General features: G+C 42.5%; 1 protein-coding gene across 1 annotated transcript; it reads right to left on the reverse strand.

The window, feature by feature from the left end:
- Window positions 1-834: 834 nt before the first annotated feature.
- On the reverse strand, window positions 835-16,052 carry LOC308305958 (amino acid transporter heavy chain SLC3A2-like; the record flags this gene model as incomplete). Its single annotated transcript, XM_080750857.1, has 8 exons — window positions 835-1,185; window positions 1,700-1,768; window positions 2,705-3,014; window positions 3,884-4,026; window positions 5,452-5,546; window positions 6,375-6,548; window positions 7,989-8,179; window positions 15,661-16,052. 8 exons carry the CDS (start codon window positions 16,050-16,052, stop codon window positions 835-837), a joined length of 1,725 nt encoding a protein of 574 aa, XP_080606983.1.
- Between the last annotated feature and the right edge of the window lie 3,327 nt (window positions 16,053-19,379).

A 19,379-nucleotide genomic window follows, 5' to 3' on the forward strand; every position in this document is an offset into this window, starting at 1 on the left:
TCTGCCACCGGCTTTCAATCAGTGTGCAGGGCGTGCCTACAGTATGAGCTATACAACAGTGCATGTTCCTCATTCCTTCTAGAATTTGTTTCTTGTAATGTGTAATTGATAAAGTGATTACAACCTGCATTCAATGTTAGTGTTAAGTGCTGGTTTTGAATAGCTGACAATAATAGAGATGTATTATCATGTGTTTTGAGGGGCGCGTCTTCTTTATTTTGCCCTGAGGGTGTGGAGGGGAGGCCCAATTTGGAAATTGTCCCCCCACCCATAATTCCTAACGGCGGGCCTAGATGGTGACATAGTTCACAAAGACATTTGGTAAGAATACTGAATGTAAAATAAAATGTGTCTCCAAAAGACATCTTTGTTCGTATGGATGGGCTGAGATAGGAAAGACCCCAGCTCAAACTTGGCCAACATAATGACAGCAGTGACAATAAGCCGATAGAGAAGAAACATTGCACTTATATAAGCATGCGTACCATTTTCTGATGACAGAAGAGAATACGTTCTATGAATCTACTTCATATCACTGTAACACTAAAACAAAAAAACTACGCAATCTAACAACACTGACTAGCAACACAGTAGTATATCTACCAGTACAGCGGTTCTCAAATGTTTTCATATCAAGGACCCCAAAATTAATATTTATTTGACCATGGACCTCCATGAAAATGTCTTGTGCCAGGAACTCCCACAAAAGATTTGTGTTGTTAAAATGTTTCAAAAAATATTGGAAAATTGACTAAATAATTTTAGATGGTAGATTTTTTTCAGCTGACCCCTGGGGGTGTCCTTGAGCCCCACTTTGAGAACCACTACACCGGTCTATGCAGAGGAATAGGGGAACCTGAGCAGGGCAGCCTCTCCTGGGCCTATCTGCAGGGCTTTGAGGTCTACAGACGTGGCCGGGGCCAGAGAACTACCATTAGTACTCAGCACCACCACTGCCTGTGGGGGAAGACCCGGTTCAGTCAACTCCACCGTCTCTACAGCTCCGCCCCAGTTAAACACTGCAATGTAGCGGGGGCTCTGGTCCCAGGTCCGCTGGTACACCATGGAGGAAGAGGAGTTGAAGAGAATGTCGAAGTCTCCATAGAGGAGAGAAAGTTCCTTGTCTCGCAACGCACTCAACGTGCTGAAGAAGCTGCGACAGTTCAGCCTCTGGTCTGTCTCCTCCTGCAAAGGAAAGAACAACATTCAGAGGTTGTAAATGTGAAGCATGTTTTGTTTACGCTAACCTGTATACAAGCACATGAATTAATTTAATGTTATTCATCTCATGAACATGAGAACATTTACATGTATAAATGAACCATAAAAATGTATATAAATGACACTGGACGGTTTATACTGTAGCTGGCCTGGCACATAAATCAGTGGTTCTCAACTTGTTCCCGGGGGTCCCCGGCAAAATGTGTTAATACAGCAATACTTTGTCACATGTTTGCAATCACAAGAGTGTCTAAATACTGGTATCATATTATGACCCACCCCAATTCAAAATGAACAGAGCGGGCGGACAGAAATGTTACACTAGGTCCTCAAAAAGAATAAAGTGAATGTTGTCCCTTTTAAATTTAACTAAATCACATAGACACATTGAATGAGCTACATTTCATCGGCCTACATTGCTGGGAAAAAATAAAAAATCAATTCTCATCTGTGGTGTCATGTATTGGATTGGATTTACCTTTAGTGTTCCGTTTAGCTCGTCCATGGGATCCAAAGTGTCCCAAAGCATCTTGGGAAATGTTGTGTCCTTTAATAGACAAATGGTTATGATTAACGGTTACTAAAGGCAGTGGTCTTGAAAACTTTTCAGGCCAAAATAATTATAGTTGAACTGTTCAAATATGATCCCCAGCAGAAATAATCAGATTTGAACTGGGAACCACCCAACATTAAATTTAGTTTGACTCAGGTCCACTAATGAATATTCTGAAAATGGATACTCTACTCACATACATTTTAACTGTATGTTGGTTTGTTTACTGTTGAGTGAAAATGTTTTATTCTATTCATTAAAATAAATAGTGGGTCATAGCTTTAAAGGATCTTATGTCACAATGTAGTGTCTAATATTGTTTAACGTGTGCCTACTGTAGGAGTTGAGTTTCTCACTCATACCATGGTCATTTAGCAGCACACCTGAGGATCAGACAAATGTCTGGAAAACATCTGGCTACCCCTTAATAAATATGGGATCCTAATCCAATGGAGACATTTATTCACTATTCCAGTTCCAGCTATAAAACCGACAAGAGATGTCAGTCAAGACCACGGTATAATGAATTAAAAAGTAGTATTTCTACTATCCACAAGTTTCCAGCGTCCCATCGTGCATTGCGCAGAACGTGTGCGGCAGTTCCGGAGTCGCAACCGAGTGATCTACAAGCTCACAGCGGTTGCATATGCGACGTGACATGAGCTTGTACATCTCTGGATGTGTCCCACACATAATTCTACAGTAAATTCTCGCGGAAACAGGTGGATAGTTTGTGGCGGAAGTCGATAGTATAGAAATTAAATATACTTCTGTAACGAAGGTCAACCTCACATTTAATGGCTAATTGTCAGTAATGTATCAAATATACAATCAATTTGACAGTAAACTTAAAAGCAAGTAGTTAAGTTGTTGTATAGTGACATTTTGAACAGTTGCCGCTGTTTGCACACATTGTATATTTATCCTCACCTCATCAACCAATCCAATCTCATCACCGTAGCTGAAGACGGGTGTTCCTGGCAGGGTGAGCAGTAGCAGCTGATAGAACGTGACCATTGCGGGTCCAACCAGCGAAGCCAAGTGGCCCTGGGTCCGGTCACCCACATTCCAGGCCAGCTGGTTCTGGTTGTGGGACGAGCGTAAGAGCTGAACAGACTGAGCAGTAGCGTTGCTACCGCCTGCCTTCAGCACCCCAGATAAAAGCAAGTCGACTCCCGTAGAAGACAGAACATTGGATACGTCCTCCGCAGTTGTCTTCTCTGTTACTCCAATCAGGACTCTGAACACACAGGAACACAATGAAACTAACTGACCGTGACAATGACATTACGACCATGAAAGTAATTATTTCAGATACTGTGATTTGGGTGTCAGCCATATGTCTCAGACAATTTGCACATTTGATCAATGACAGTAACCTACAAACACTCTCCTGCTTTATTTGTAGAACCATGTAGACTGGATAGCACAAATACAAATACAGGCATTGACACTAAGGCTTGCCCACCTGCCCCAGCAGGTAAATAAAACTTTCGGGCAGGTGAGGTTTGGTTTCAGGTTGCCCAACGGGCCTCATTTGAGAGGGGACGCAACCGTCTATAAACACAGTTTGACATATCTGTCTAAACACCTATACGTGGCCAGTGCGCTCTGTCTTCTGGTCTGTGGAATGTAACAAGTGTGAGACCATAGCCATATTCAATCATAGCTATGTAGGTATTTGGATTTGGAGGTATTGAGGTACAGTATGAAATGTTTTATCGCACACGACGCACAGCCCCAGAAAGTAGAGAAATAAGTGTTAAATTGAGCGTTAATTAAAATCTTACCTACTACAGTATCATTTTATAATGGACGATTTACTTTTCGGGCAAGTGGGCATGACCTTTGGGCAAGTTGAACATGACCTAAGTGCCTCTGAGACCTTAGTGTCAAAACCCTGAAATATATAAAATGCAATAAAGCCAGTAGTTTTCATTAGGACCATTCCATTTAGTCCATTCAGCAGTACTAACTGATCACACTGCGTGTGTGTCAAACTGGTGAAACCCTTCGATTGCGCTGCCGAAAACATTAATGAATACTGTGGTTTTGTTCCACAGTAGATCTAAACGTTGCCTCGTAATAAAGGGTTAGTAATGAAATCACCTCTTGGTGGAATCCCCTTCTGTAGTGTTCTGTATGATGGCTCGAATGTCCGCCCAGAGGGACGGAACAACACTGGCCACATGTTCAACTCCCAACAACTGCACTCCGTCCACACCCTGGTCCAGCCAGAACACCAGAGCAGACTGTCGAGAGAAAACACTAGTGTTAGCATGCTAGGATACAGGTTAGTACATTTAAATGTATTTTTTCATTCTCATACTGCTAAATACAAACTTTATGTATATTAGATTAGTTCCATTGATCCAAGCCTGAACACAATCAACTGACAGTTCATAACATGCTCTTATAATGCACGTGGCCCACCCGTCTGACCACTTAACATGGCAGCCTTTCGGCTTTGAGATTTTCAAGTGGGCGCTGATCAAGAAAAGGTTGAGAACCACTGGTCTAGGAGACAACACAATAGACTAAGGAGTTAGGATGAAAATAGACATAGTTAGGAAGTTGTATATAACGGTTGCATGCTAAGATGTAGTTTAGGATCCAAGGATACATGGCAGGGATTCATTACACCACGGGGTCCCCGTATAGCTTAATGTGCAGCATTGTTTTCTCACTCAACAGTAAACAAAACAGTATACAGTATAAGTGTATATAGGGTATCTGCACATTTATAAAGTTATAATGGCCAAATTGTCAAATATTACGTAAGAAAGAGGCAAACACTGTGAAAATAGCCGATCTACCAGCTCTTGTGAGCTTGGCTGGACTTGATAGGTGGTGCTTAGTCGAGCCGTGAATGATTGCAAAACTATTTTAATGAGGCTGTCTGTCTTTGTGTATGAATGTATGTCACTCTGTCCAGAACGATTCACTCAATATCATGATCTTGGGCATTCACATCAGGTACCCGGGCCCGGATCCAAGTACACTTCACCCCAAAGTCCAGTTTGTTTGATTCGTGTATTCCAACGTGACGTGCTATGAGCTTGTAGATCTGCTATTTTCAAACTTTTTGTAGTCTTAAGTACATTTTGAAGAAGACTTTCATACTTTTACTCAAATACATTTTGATTTCCGACTTTTACTTGTAGCAGAGTATTTCTATAATACAGTATCGATACTTTGACTTAAGTAAAAGATCTGAGTACTTTTATCACCACTGGTGTATTCACAAATCACTCTTGCCGAAATCCACTTACTATTGATAACTAAACAGTGGACAGGGAGGCCACATTGTTATTAGACTCTATTGATTACTCATGCCATGGAGACTTGAGTTCAATAATATTTTTTGTTTTGTGTTGCATTTCTAAGACAAAAGTGTGAGTACAATGAATTTACCCCCATTGATTTTGGACCCGAATGCATTCGAATGCATTCGGGTCCCCATCTGGAATCAATGGGGGTAAATTTACTAGAATCAAAATTTTTTCTTAGGAATGCAGCAAACACAAAAAAATATTATTGAGTCTCCATGGCATGAGTAATCAATAGAAAAAAAGTCATTTTGGGGGTGAACTAATCTTTTAAAGGGTCAACTCAAAACGGTCTCATTGCAGCTTTAAATATTTAGATTTTATATTAAACAGTGCTGACTTCCTCACCTTCATTTTCTCGGCCACACTGGTCACACTGTTGTTAGAGTACCATGGCCCTGTGCCCTGGTAATTGGGAGTCAGATCCAGAACCACAGAAATGCCTGAAATACCAAGAAAATTAAGAGAACAAGATAGATGTTATTCATAAAGGAACAAATTTCTGTTTTCATACTGTATGTAATCATCCAAGGCCTTCTTTTGAGGATTACATCCATTTGATCATTTGTTAATCATAGATGTTGTTTATCAGCACCACCATGATCCAAATAATTACACACAGTACAACCAGTCTTCTACTGTTGACCGCTGGGGTCTGCCCAGTACAACCACAGTCTTCTACTGCAGTGGTTCTCACTATATTCGAGTTTTGACCCCATGTTCAGAACCAGTGGGTTAAATGATCTGAACTTTTGTTGTGGTGTCACTTTAAATGTTTTTGTGAAGTGACCCTGATGATCATTATAACTAATTGGCATGATGGTAATAGGTAGGCTGTGGTCCGCAGTCAGTTCACCACCGCTAGGGTGGGGAGAGGTTTTTAACGATTACGGTTACGATTCCCTCTTGACGGTCCGATTCCTTAACGGTTCCCTTTTAACCATTCCTATTAATATACATCACTGGTTCTTAAAGTGAGGTACAGGGACTCTCTGGGTTACTTGAGGGGGTTCCAAATGTACCCTTAAAGGTCTCATAACTCTGGTAACTCTGAGAATGTACAAATGGAACCAAATGGACCCGTATACTCTTTTGATGGTCCTTGATATCAAACAGTTTGAGAACCACTGGTATTGTAATTGTATAACAGACATGATATCCACACAACAGCTCTGACGTTCTGATAAAACCGATAAAACCGATTCTGTCACCAACTCACCGCATCTCTAAATGTTATGTAAATGAATGCTAGACTTTTTAAACAATCTTACCTTTCCTGTGAGCTGCAGTCAGTACACTTTTAAATTGTTCCAAAGTTCCAACCTCGGGGGAAATGTCCTCGAATCTCAGACTGACAGGGTCGTCGCCCGGGGCGTCATGAATGGGACCCAACACCAGACCCTTGACCTTCAGCTTGGCCAAACTGTCAATCATCTTCTCCACCCCTACAGCAGAGAACACATGAGCCGACTGTCGGTGAGCCTATCACCATGACAAACAGGCAAACGGAAACGGAAACGGTGCGCGTCTTCGTTTCGTCTGTGTATAATAGTCTACACTATTTTCGGGTTGCTGATCCGGCAGAAATACCATTACGTCATCAGGCGACCGAAACTAACGACCGGAACCTCCGGTGCCGTGCATCTCCAAAATGATTCCCCTAGTTTAATATGTTTTAGTTTTTTTATAATCTTTTAATTTCTTTTGGTATAATAATCGTTTGCTGTCCAACTTTTATTTTAACTTGTGGCGTGACTAGCAAGACTAAACTAATTGATTCGCACTATGTGGGGAACAAGAACAATGCGACTCCAACCCGCCACCGGAACACGATTATTGTTTTCCCTTTTTCTAAACTGGATCACATAGGCCAGTTTAGAACGAATACCAGACTTTCCTCCACGGTGCAGGGACGTGCAGAGAATGTCAGAGAGGCAGGGGCTCAAATATCTAAAAGGGCCTTTTGGTGAAAATATTGAAAATAGCAGACCTCCAAGCAGCGCGATGTGTTGTGAGCTTGGAGGTCGGCTATTTTCAGTTCTTGATACCTCGCTGAACTAAGCATAATCAAGTGAATACTGAGATGTGGCGTAACAGCATGGATTTCTACACAGAGAGGGCAATTCTTTCAACAGAAGATGCTGCAAGTTCAGGAGAGTTTGGACAAGGCTTTTCTTTTCTTCTTTTTTCTCTTTTATGGCATGGAAAGAGGGAATTTTACATGTCTTTCACAACAGTAAAAACTGCATTCATGGTCTGGAGAGGGCACTTTTTAAAGACGGATGTCTATGTGTGCACGTGCCTGCCGAGGTGAAAAGGCTGGCAACGCGAGGTTAGTGTATAACCAGGAAATGCCAAGTCGTGATACTCCAAGATGGTTTCAAATGCCAGGGCAGGAAGGCCATCAAATAAAACAGGGTTAAGGATGATTTTAAATGTAATTTGTAGACTATCTGCTGTGAAACAAATACATTGGTTTTAACAATCCGATTCGTGCTCAGCCCTGCACAAATCAAAGATACTGGACTGGTTAACAAATGGGGACTCAACAAGACACTGGTGTCTACATACTGACAAGACAGAGACAGAGGATAAAGTGGTACAGTCAGCTGGGCTGGGGCATTAAGGCCACTGTGGCCTCAGGTCAGGCCATTTTTTGGAGGGGCACATGGCCAAACTGAGGGGCAACGACAGCCATGGCCTTCATGGCCTCCATGAAGTTCCTGCCCTGGACGTGGGACATACGTACACACAGACAAAGCCAGATGTAGGAGCCGTTAGCATCGCTCAACAACAAAGAAATCTGTTAAATTGTTGCAAACACTGTATTGACCAGGTTGGGCACAGAAACAAACAAAGATAAACTGGTGCCTGGAATGACCAACCTTTCAGATCCTGTGTGTCAGAGAAGGCTTGGATGTTTGTGATCTGATAGAGAGATCCAGAGCTCCACCAGCTCATCTGAGGGAGCGCTCTGCAGCCTGGAGCCTGGAGGATTATCACCACCGCCCCAAACAGCATTCCCAGCCAACCCAACCAGAACAGAACCAACAGGGTCCATCGTGTCCGCACCCATCTGAAACATAACAAAATACTGTATACTGGTCGCTTATCTCCCGATTAGGGAGTCTTACTGGTAATCTAGAAACACATTGAAAGAACAAAACAAACGAAAGCAAGGTTTGGTAAAGCATGTTCATTATAATGAGGTTAGCAATTACAGAAAAACACAACACCAAAAAATGGGCAGCAATAAAAGCAGAGCAAATTACAACAGAAATAATTCAGCAGACAAAAAAAGTCATAATCAATATGAGCTGAGCAACCGGACAACTCAGGATGTTCATAATCCACTAAATCAATAAATGTGAACACACATTTAAATCAGTGCTGCAAGGCTTGGTGGTTTATAAGCCATGTGTGACACTGGCTGATAGAATACACATTAAACTCCAAGGGCTGTAATTTGTGTGTCGTCTTTTGAGTTAAAAAGAAGAATACACTACAACCTCTAAAACCAAAAGGAGCTTTAAACAAATCTGGTCAACTCGCAGACTACGCCACCTTTTAAGGGGTGGGGTTCTCATTTACACATTGCAGCCTGACCATTGCATTTCTGGGTAGGCTGTCCCTGTCCACCCGGACCCCGGAAATGGTGAGCAGATTGGACTGCCACTACCCACACTCAAAAGGTGCACACAATTGCAATCACTCAGCTGCAACCTGCAGACCAATGTCTGGAGCATAGCTTTTGTGCCTGATCCTGGCCAAAGATGTTTAATCTAGGAAGATAAGCCATCCCAATTGTAGCCATTCGAGGCAAAATGGAACACAAATCCTACAAATGTTCTCCTAAGTGGGTGCCGGCATCTGACAGCAAATCTCACGAACATGCTAGATCCTGCGAGAGTGTGTTGCTGGGACATGGAAAGGGGCGATAATAGACCTTATTCACACCACGGCCATCTTGGATCACATGACTTCCTGGGATAGCAGCCTGCATTACAAACCATTGTGAACAATGGAGCGATGGTCCCAAAATATGAGTTCTATTCAACCATTTTCTTTTGACCAAATCGACAAATGGGCAGATGACTTTGATTGATTGATTGATTGAAGACTTTATTAGAAGTTTGCATAGGAAAAGGTACAGTTTCATGACGGTACAGTTCACTGGTACAAGGTCTACTAAAAGGAGATCCATGAAAAGACTAAGCTTATTTCCACTGGAAACCATTGAAGTATCTTATTGCGACCGTCAGGGAGCAGTTTACTATGAAAACCTCCACCGGCCGTCCGTCCGTCCGTCCGTCCGTCCGTCCGTCCGTCCGTCACACGTCACACGTGACCATCAACAAACGTCACACCTTTGTTGATGTTTAAATCGAAGAGTCTTGGTCAAATACTTCTGTTGGTTTCTGCACTGATCATCTATCTATAAATGCGAGAAGTCTCTGCGTGTGTGTGTGTGTGTTTGTAATCCGCGTATCTCGAGAACCGTTCGTCCCACCGGCTTCAGATTCGGCACGCGCGTTCCCCGCCGCGGCACGGAGTGCAGTGCCGGGTCTCGACCCGACCCGACGCGCGGTTTTCCCAAACCGGCGCGAAACGTTCGGAATCTCCTTATGCGGGGTTGATTGTTGACATCAGGCTGTTTCTGAGGAAATCGGCGAAAGCTCTGACTCATTGTGACATCACTTCATAAAAGGCTCTGACATCACGTACGCCACATGAGTCAACAAAAAATCTCTGTGAGTGTGTATGTATGTAGGTAATCCACGTATCTCGAGAACCGTTCGTCCCACGGGCACGCGCGTTCTCCATATGGGCATAAAATGAATGCCCCCATATGAGAACCGTTCGTCCCACGGGCACGCGCGTTCCGTCCCACGGGCACGCGCGTTCTCCATATATGGGCATAAAATGAATGCCCCCATATATGGGCATAAAATGGATAAAGGGACACAGACAGACAGATTCAGAGATCTCCGAGAACCGTTCGTCCCACGGGCACGCGCGTTCCGTCCCACGGGCACGCGCGTTCTCCATATATGGGCATAAAATGAATGCCCCCATATATGGCCACGGCAGAACCGTTCGTCCCACCGGCTTCAGATTCGGCACGCGCGTTCCCCGCCACGGCACGGAGTGCAGTGCCGGGTCTCGACCCGACCCGACGCGCGGTTTTCCCGAACCGGCGCGAAACGTTCGGAATCTCCTTATGCGGGGTTGATTGTTGACATCAGGCTGTTTCTGAGGAAATCGGCGAAAGCTCTGACTCATTGTGACATCACTTCATAAAAGGCTCTGACATCACGTACGCCACATGAGTCAACAAAAAAATCTCTGTGAGTGTGTACAGTATGTATGTAGGTAATCCGCGTATCTCGAGAACCGTTCGTCCCACGGGCACGCGCGTTCTCCATATATGGGCATAAAATGAATGCCCCCATATGAGGGCACGCGCGTTCTCCATATATGGGCATAAAATGAATGCCCCCATATATGGGCATAAAATGGATAAAGGGACACAGACAGACAGATTCAGAGATCTCCATATATGGGCGTGAAATGGACGCAAATAGACAGATATCTCCATATATGGGCATATATGGGCATAAAATGGACCCAGAACTATATGGACGCAAATGGCATATATGGGCATAAAATTTACGCAGAATCACAAAGATCTCCATATACGGGCATAAAGGGACACAGACAGACACACAGACAGACGGATACAGAGATCTCCATAAATGGGCATAAAATGGACGCAAATGGCATATATGGGCATAAAATGTACGCAGAATCACAAAGATCTCCATATACGGGCATAAAGGGACACAGACAGACAGATTCAGAGATCTCCATATATGGGCGTGAAATGGACGCAAATAGACAGATATCTCCATATATGGGCATATATGGGCATAAAATGGACCCAGAACTATATCTGCAGTGATCTCCATATATGGACATAAAATGGACGCTGACAGACAGACAGATAACAGATATCTCCATATATGGGCATAAATGGACACAGGCAAACAGATGGTCAAAACGGGTCCTATGACAACAGGTATAATGGGGTTTGCATTAAAGGGCGGGGCATTCATTCCCTATTTACATTGTTCCGAGTTGGCCAGGTCGCCGACTAGACAGCTTCTAGTTTATACAATTCAGCTGTGTTTGCTCGTGTCATCATGATGAGGTCATAAATCAGCCATGCCCAAATATAGATTTTACGGGTTTACATGCTTACTCAGTTATTCGTTATGTGAAAGTCCTATGACGTCTATGATATCTGACATCATCATACATACATTCCCTTTTATGCCCATAAATGGAGATCCCCTCTGTAGAACCAGCCACTGACATCACTGTAATGTCAGGGGAACCAAATCCCTTTTATGCCCATATATGGAGATCCCTGTGATGCCAGGGGAACCAAATCCCTTTTATGCCCATATATGGAGATATGGAGATCCCCGTGTTGCCAGGGTAACCAAATCCATTTTATGCCCATATATGGAGATCCCTGTGATGCCAGGGGAACCAAATCCCTTTTACGCCCATATATGTAGATCCCTTATGTCATCAATATTAAGCCCATATCTGTGAATATCTTTGGGTACCAGATGTCTCCATATATGGTTAAATGGTCCGATATACATCACTGGCCAGAAGACCAAGAAATGGTGCAACCTCGCCCTTTGCTTTTCTCCCTTAGGCATCTTACTGGTAGGTAGTTTAATGAGGAATGCAGTATGGTGGTAGGTAGGTAGTTATGGCCTTTGATGTAAGATTTTCACTTTCTAGGATAACTATATTTGCTATTCCCAGATGATGCCCTTTTAGGGTACCCCTCATGCCCATATATGGAGATCCCCAGGCTTTACTAATTAACATAAGTTTTATGCCCATATATGGAGATCATTGTCCCAATGTCATCAGATATATGGGCATAAATGGACACAGGCAAACTAGATGGGCTGTATGGATATCCAGATGTGTGATGTAAGTGTTTTATTCCAAATGTGGCACCCCACAGACATATTTCCAGAAACAAAATCCCTTTCATGCCCATATATGGAGATTTCTGATGTCATCAATCCCAGGCCCTGTAAAAAACATGGTTGCTATGGTAAACAGTTGGTTGCTAGGGTAAACAGTTGGTTGCTAGGGTAAGAAAACATGGTTGCTATGGTAAACAATTGGTTGCTAGGGTAAACAGTTGGTTGCTAGGGTAAAAAAAACATGGTTGCTGTGGTAAAAAGTTGGTTGCTAGGGTAAACAGTTGGTTGCTAAGGTAAAAAACATGGTTGCTATGGTAAACAGTTGGTTAGTAGGGTAAACCTTCAATGATTTTGACATCTTGTTACTAATCTGTCGGTAGATAATGCCGGTCTTATATAAGGGTCATTTGTGTACGGTGTGATAGGAGATAAGCGACCAACGGTCGCTTATCTCCCGATTAGGGAGTCTTACTGGTATAACATTGAATGACAGACAAATAGAACACAGTACTATGCAGTAGATATGTAAAGAAAAACAAAAAAGAAAACAGTAAGTCTAAACAAACATACTGTTTGTTATACAAAGAAGGGGCAGGGGAGGGTAGGGTTGGGCTATCCTGCAAGTGCAAAAACACTACCCTCAAGTCCACTAACCTTTTCTCATGCTGAGGAGACTACTGGGCTTAGAAATGACACATATGACTAAACGCGTGACTACACACATGACTCAGTCAGTCTACACACAAATTAGCTCAGTCATTTTGATTGAACTTATCTGAGAGACAGAGAGTGATAGTGCATGCCTTATGCCTATATGTTCTGTGTCAGCTATATCAGACAGGGCATTGGTTTTGTTACAGGGGTAGGCTAAATCAGGTGAGAGAAAATCATTGTTATTCCACACAAGCATTGGAATATTTCTTTTTGAGACATTTATGTCATTTTATTATAGGCTACTGTACATGTCTCAACAACTAGGCCTATTTAGGCTGCTATCCTACTTTATTGCGACCGTTAGGGAGCAGTTTACTACCAAAACCTCCACCGGCCGTCCGTCCGTCCGTCCGTCCGTCCGTCCGTCCGTCACACGTCACACCTTTGTTTGTGTACGGTGTGATGTCATATATCTTCAGTATGACATCACACCACATGTGTACACAAACCTTTGTGTACGTTGCTGTGGCAACAGTCTGTTGTTGCTGGTCTGTTAGTGTACGTTAGCAACCACCTTAGCAACCATGGTTTTACCCTAGCAACCAACTGTTTACCCTAGCAACCAACTGTTTACCATAGCAACCATGTTTTTTTACCCTAGCAACCAACTGGGCATAAAAGGGATTCTGTTAGGGATCTCCATATATGGGCATGAAAGGGATTCTGTTAGGGATCTCCATATATGGGCATAAAAGGGATTCTGTTAGGGATCTCCATATATGGGCATAAAAGGGATTCTGTTAGGGATCTCCATATATGGGCATAAAAGGGATTCTGTTAGCTGTTAGTGATCTCCATATATGGGCATAAAAGGAATGCTGTTAGGGATCTCCATATATGGGCATAAAAGGGATTCTGTTAGGGATCTCCATATATGGGCATGAAAGGGATTGTATCCCAGATGATGCCCTGTTAGGAGATCCACACTAACAGAATCCATATATGGTCCTACCGACAGCTGCTATAAGCCAACCCTGGCGATAAGGTCTGAGTCGAAGAAATGCTTCTTTCCTGGCAAGAATTGCCCCTTTATACTGTAGGGCTCGTTTGTGTATTGTATGACATCACGCCACATCATCGGCTGAGGACTGTGTGATGTCATCATATCTCCATATATGGAGACATAAGTTGCTCATGCCCAAATATGGGCTGGTGAGGTCAGACTTAGTGTGATGCGTAGGTTATCTCCATATATGGAGATTCAACTTCAATGAGTAACCATGGCAAACTGTCAACTGCCCGTATGTCTTGATAATTGGTAAAACAAACTTTTGGCCTATTTGTGGAGATAAGCGACCAACGGTCGCTTATCTCCCGATTAGGGAGTCTTACTGGTTGCGACCGTCAGGGAGCAGTTTACTATGAAAACCTCCACCGGCCGTCCGTCCGTCCATCCGTCACACGTCACACGTCACACCTTTGTTTGTGTACGGTGTGATGTCATATATCTTCAGTATGACATCACACCACATGTGTACACAAACCTTTGTGTACGTTGCTGTGCCAACAGTCTGTTGTTGCTGGTCTGTTAGTGTACGTTAGCAACCACCTTAGCAACCATGGTTTTACCCTAGCAACCAACTGTTTACCCTAGCAACCAACTGTTTACCATAGCAACCATGTTTTTTTACCCTAGCAACCAACTGGGCATAAAGGGATTCTGTTAGGGATCTCCATATATGGGCATAAAAGGGATTCTGTTAGGGATCTCCATATATGGGCATAAAAGGGATTCTGTTATAGGGATCTCCATATATGGGCATAAAAGGGATTCTGTTAGCTGTTAGTGATCTCCATATATGGGCATAAAAGGGATGCTGTTAGGGATCTCCATATATGGGCATAAAAGGGATTCTGTTAGGGATCTCCATATATGGGCATAAAAGGGATTCTGTTAGGGATCTCCATATATGGGCATAAAAGGGATTCTGTTAGGGATCTCCATATATGGGCATAAAAGGGATTCTGTTAGCTGTTAGTGATCTCCATATATGGGCATAAAAGGGATGCTGTTAGGGATCTCCATATATGGGCACAAAAGGGATTCTGTTAGGGATCTCCATATATGGGCATGAAAGGGATTATGTTAGGGATCTCCATATATGGGCATAAAAGGGATTGTATCCCAGATGATGCCCTGTACTTGGGATTTGTTGATGTAAATGTTCACATAGAGTGTAATAATTGGTAAAACAAACTTTTGGCCTATTTGTGGAGATAAGCGACCAACGGTCGCTTATCTCCCGATTAGGGAGTCTTACTGGTAGTATGGACATGAGACAGTGATTGTGGAGGTGTGAATAGTAGCCTGGACATGAGACAGTGTGGATTGTGGAGGTGTGAATAGTAGCCTATGTATGGGAGGGGTGTGGTAGATAGAGCTGATACCTTTAAATGCATTTTGAGGAAAATAATGCTGCTATTTGTAAAATGTCACAATGCGACATAGCTCTGTTTACACAATGCTGTACCCCCTCCAACTGTATATATGTTCCACATTTTCAACTGTTTTTATTGTATTTGTGATTCTTGCTTTGGCAATGTAAACGTACGTTTTCTCATGCAAATAAAGCTCCTTTGAAATGAAATGAATTGGTAGGCCTACACACACACACACACACACACACACACACACACACACACACACACACACACACACACACACACACACACACACACACAGATAAAAAGAAACACGGCCAGATTCACTTTCCATCACAGATGGAACCAAGCTCATGCGATGGAGATAGTCCTATAATAATCAATCAATCAATCAATCAACCAATCAACCAATCAATTTAGCATATTTACGATCATCTTCTCTCACCCAGGAGTCCCTGCGACTCTCATCAGCTCCTCTTTGGACAGACCGGTGAATTTTTTGACCTCAGCAGCCTCATCTTCGGGGACTTTCACGTTCCATGTGCCGTTTTTCTCCGCGCCGGCCGTAACCGTAGGGATGATGAAGGCAGCAGCATCCCCGTTCCCGGCCTCTCCTCCTCCACCGGCTATCGGCTGTTTCTCCTCCTCCGCCTCTGTCAGCTCAGCCTCCACGTCTGTCTCCTCAGGCTCCTTACCGCCGCCCATCATGTCCACCTCAGTCTCCTCGGTTGTAGGACCCATCGTGTCCACTTCTGTCTCCTCTTCTTTACCCATCACGTCCACTTCTGTCTCCTCTTTAGTTTTACCCATGATGACTTCAGTCTCTTCTTTACTCATGGCGCGTCGTCAACGTTTTCCAGTAAAACGAGTCACGATTCAAAACGCACCACCCACCCGGCCGTTATCTGTCTGATCTGGTCGATTGAATGGAATGGGATGGGGTGTTACTCCGAAGTCTGCTTATCCATAGAATTCAGCTACTCCATCAATAGGTTCTGCTCACCGTCACCGACGCTGTCACAGACACTGTCGGCAAATCAATAAATTAGCTATAGCCTACAGTACTTAGGCTACCTACCTGAAAATAATTATATTTGGTTAGATTTATTTTTATAGTGATTAGGCCTACGTCGTAAAAATCCCTATCCCCTCCGTTCTCCTATTAGGTCTATATATTTTGTCTCTCTGATAATCGATATCTGCTGGTCGATTATTCTTATCTGCTGTTGGTTAAAACATATTTTGTGTTTTTATGACTGCTAGTAGGCCTAGCCTATCTGTTGCAATGGCTTATGGAGTTATGGCTGCAAAACGTTATTTTTTATCACAATCATTAGGTCCATTATATGTCACCAATTACTGTGTAACAGCGTTACACTGTCACTGCCGCAGTGCATCGACCATAGCTATATAGCGTCATGTATGGCGTGGATGGATTGCAGACAAGATGGCGAACCTCCGCAAGAGGCACAATTTTATGTATAGGCCTATATTAAATATAGTTGGTTTAGCCTATTTTGAACTCCGTCTGGATGATGACTAGGCCTACCTCCCGAGTCCCAACAACTAGTCTATGGCTAAGAATAGGCCTACATAACATATGCTTTTTTATTAATATTTATTTGTGCTATTCAGTTATTTAGTTTTTTACCAGTGTCTTGTAGATATTTTCAGTGCCCAATAGCCTACCCCATGCAAAAATATCATGCCCTGAACAGTCAACATTTAATTCTAATACCCACACAGGCCATAATATAGCCTCATTTCTCTCTCTTATAGTCCTTCAACATTTTCCCATGGACTATGCCTACTAATTAAATGATTCAGAAACACTGCAATAGAGCACATATCACAAATGACACAGTTTGTTTTTCTATCAAAGGTGATATATAATAAATAATGTTTATTATTAACCATCGCTGCTGCACAGTATAGATATTTTCCCATCTCCCTCTTCCTGTGTTCTGTGAATGGTTGGTCTTCTATCTCGCAATGTACCATGTGCTGTTTACATTTAAATTCTGACTAATAAAGTATTCAATCAATTAAAAATAATCTGTTTTTTTCTGGCTGGCTCAATAGAATAGAAAATTGTGCCCTTTATTACGCGTATCCACCCTAGAAAGATAAGCTTGTTGACTGTTAGTGGATTCAGATAAGACTAATATGTTCCTATTGTTTTTTTTTGTAAATAGTAGTAATAGTAAATAGCTTTGGTGGGAACCACAGCTTCTTCTAAGCCATATGGCCCATAGGTAGGTAGTATAGCTCCTGTTTCCATAGTCAGGCAGCTTGATGTACAAGTAGCCTACACCCCCTTGACATGACACTAGTATGTCAGTGATTTAGCCCCAATCCACCCCTTGATGCTGAGAGCTAAGCAGGGAGGCAATGCATGGAACCGTTTTTACAGTCTTTGGTATGACTCGACACAGCCAGATTAAACCCCCACCTCCCAATCTGAGGGTGGACACTCTAACCACAAGGCCACTGAGCTCAGCTGTATCGCTTCTTATTTTATTTTAGTGTAAAGTATGAAATGTACCCTGAACAGTTTTTAATTAGCTTGATTGAATATTTAGATATTTGATGTAAATGTTATCAGGGCCTCTCCCCACACACACCCATTGTAACTTCAAACTTCATTTTAACCATGATAGATTCATTAAAAACACCCATTATTTTTTCTGGTGACTCATGCTACCCTCCTAATATGTGAGCAGGCCGAGTTTTTTCGATAACTTTTTTCATTTATTTTTAATAATTATTATTTAGCATTTCATTTTTTCCATTTTCCCAAATAATTATTAAAAATAAATGAAAAAAAGTTATCGAATAAAACACGGCCTGCTCACGTATTAGGAAGGTAAAATGAATCACCAGAAAAATTAACTGGTGTTTTTAATGAATCTATAAAAAAATGAAGTTTGAAGTTACAATGGGTGTGTATGTGGAGAGAGGCCCTACCACTGGTAAAAAAAATGGTAAATGGTGCATTTATATAGCGCTTTTTTAATCCAAAGCGCTTTACATAGATTGTGCATTACATTCACCCATTCACACACACATTCATACACCGGTGGCGGAGGAAGCCATGCAAGGCACCAACCTACTCACCGGAGGCAATTAGGGGTTCAGAGTCTTGCCCAAGGGCAAGGACCCTTCGACATTAACTCAGGGGGAGCCCGGATTCGAACTGGGAACCCTTCAGGATTTATACCCTTCGTGCTCTAATACCAGTTTCTCTACCCCTGAGCTATGCCGCCCCTCAGGGAGCACTGCTCCCTGTTGAAAGTGGAATATCCCTTTAAAACAGCTGTTATGACAATATGTAGTTAACCAAATGAACTCTAGCATCTCTGTTCTGGAAATGTCATAATCTGCAATTGTTCTGTGAAAATAGGCGAGCGTTCGGCAAAAAAACAAAACAAAAAAAACATAAGCCGTATAAAAGCTCATGTTGCCATGCTTTGTGATAGGCATGTTTGGCGAAGGGCTTGTAGACTGGTACGTCCCGTGAAGAGGGGCCAGGCAAGTACTGACAGTTGTTAAACAACTGCATAGGGTTTGAGGAGTAGTTCACCAATTTTTCTATCAATTACACACCCCATGAATTCATGGATATTTTTTTGTTTTTGTCGCATTCCTGAGCATTTGATGACCAGTGGAGTCGCCACCGCTCATCAAATTATTTTATATAAACGATTATTTGGGAGGAACAGCACACATTGATGAACACTGTATTGTAATGTAAATATGCCGGATTTACCAAGAATGCTTGTTTCCATCCGTAATCCCCATACATAAAACAAGCAACATAAAAAAAAAGCACAACCAAAATGGGTTAAAAGATGAAAATGAGAGATATTCTCTTAAGCTGGTGGGCAGCTTGTTCCAAATTGCGCTTGAAGGCTTCCTTGAACTGAAAAGGAATTCCACGCAAAGGCTGTGCGAGTGCACCTGACACCTTTTTTTGTGTGAACTACTCTTTTAGGTCAATGTTTAGCTATTAAGAAGCTCCTTGTTATATGGCCCTCTTTTAAGTCTTTCATTCGCTACATTTAAAGTTCCAGACGTTTTAAAGATGTTTTCTTGTCAGTTTATTACAGAATATATATATTTTTCTGATTGATTTCTACTCTAAAAATGGCTGATCATGTTTTG

This window comes from Nannobrachium achirus (genome assembly GCF_963921795.1).
Source record: "Nannobrachium achirus genome assembly, chromosome: 20".
Lineage (NCBI taxonomy): Eukaryota > Metazoa > Chordata > Actinopteri > Myctophiformes > Myctophidae > Nannobrachium > Nannobrachium achirus.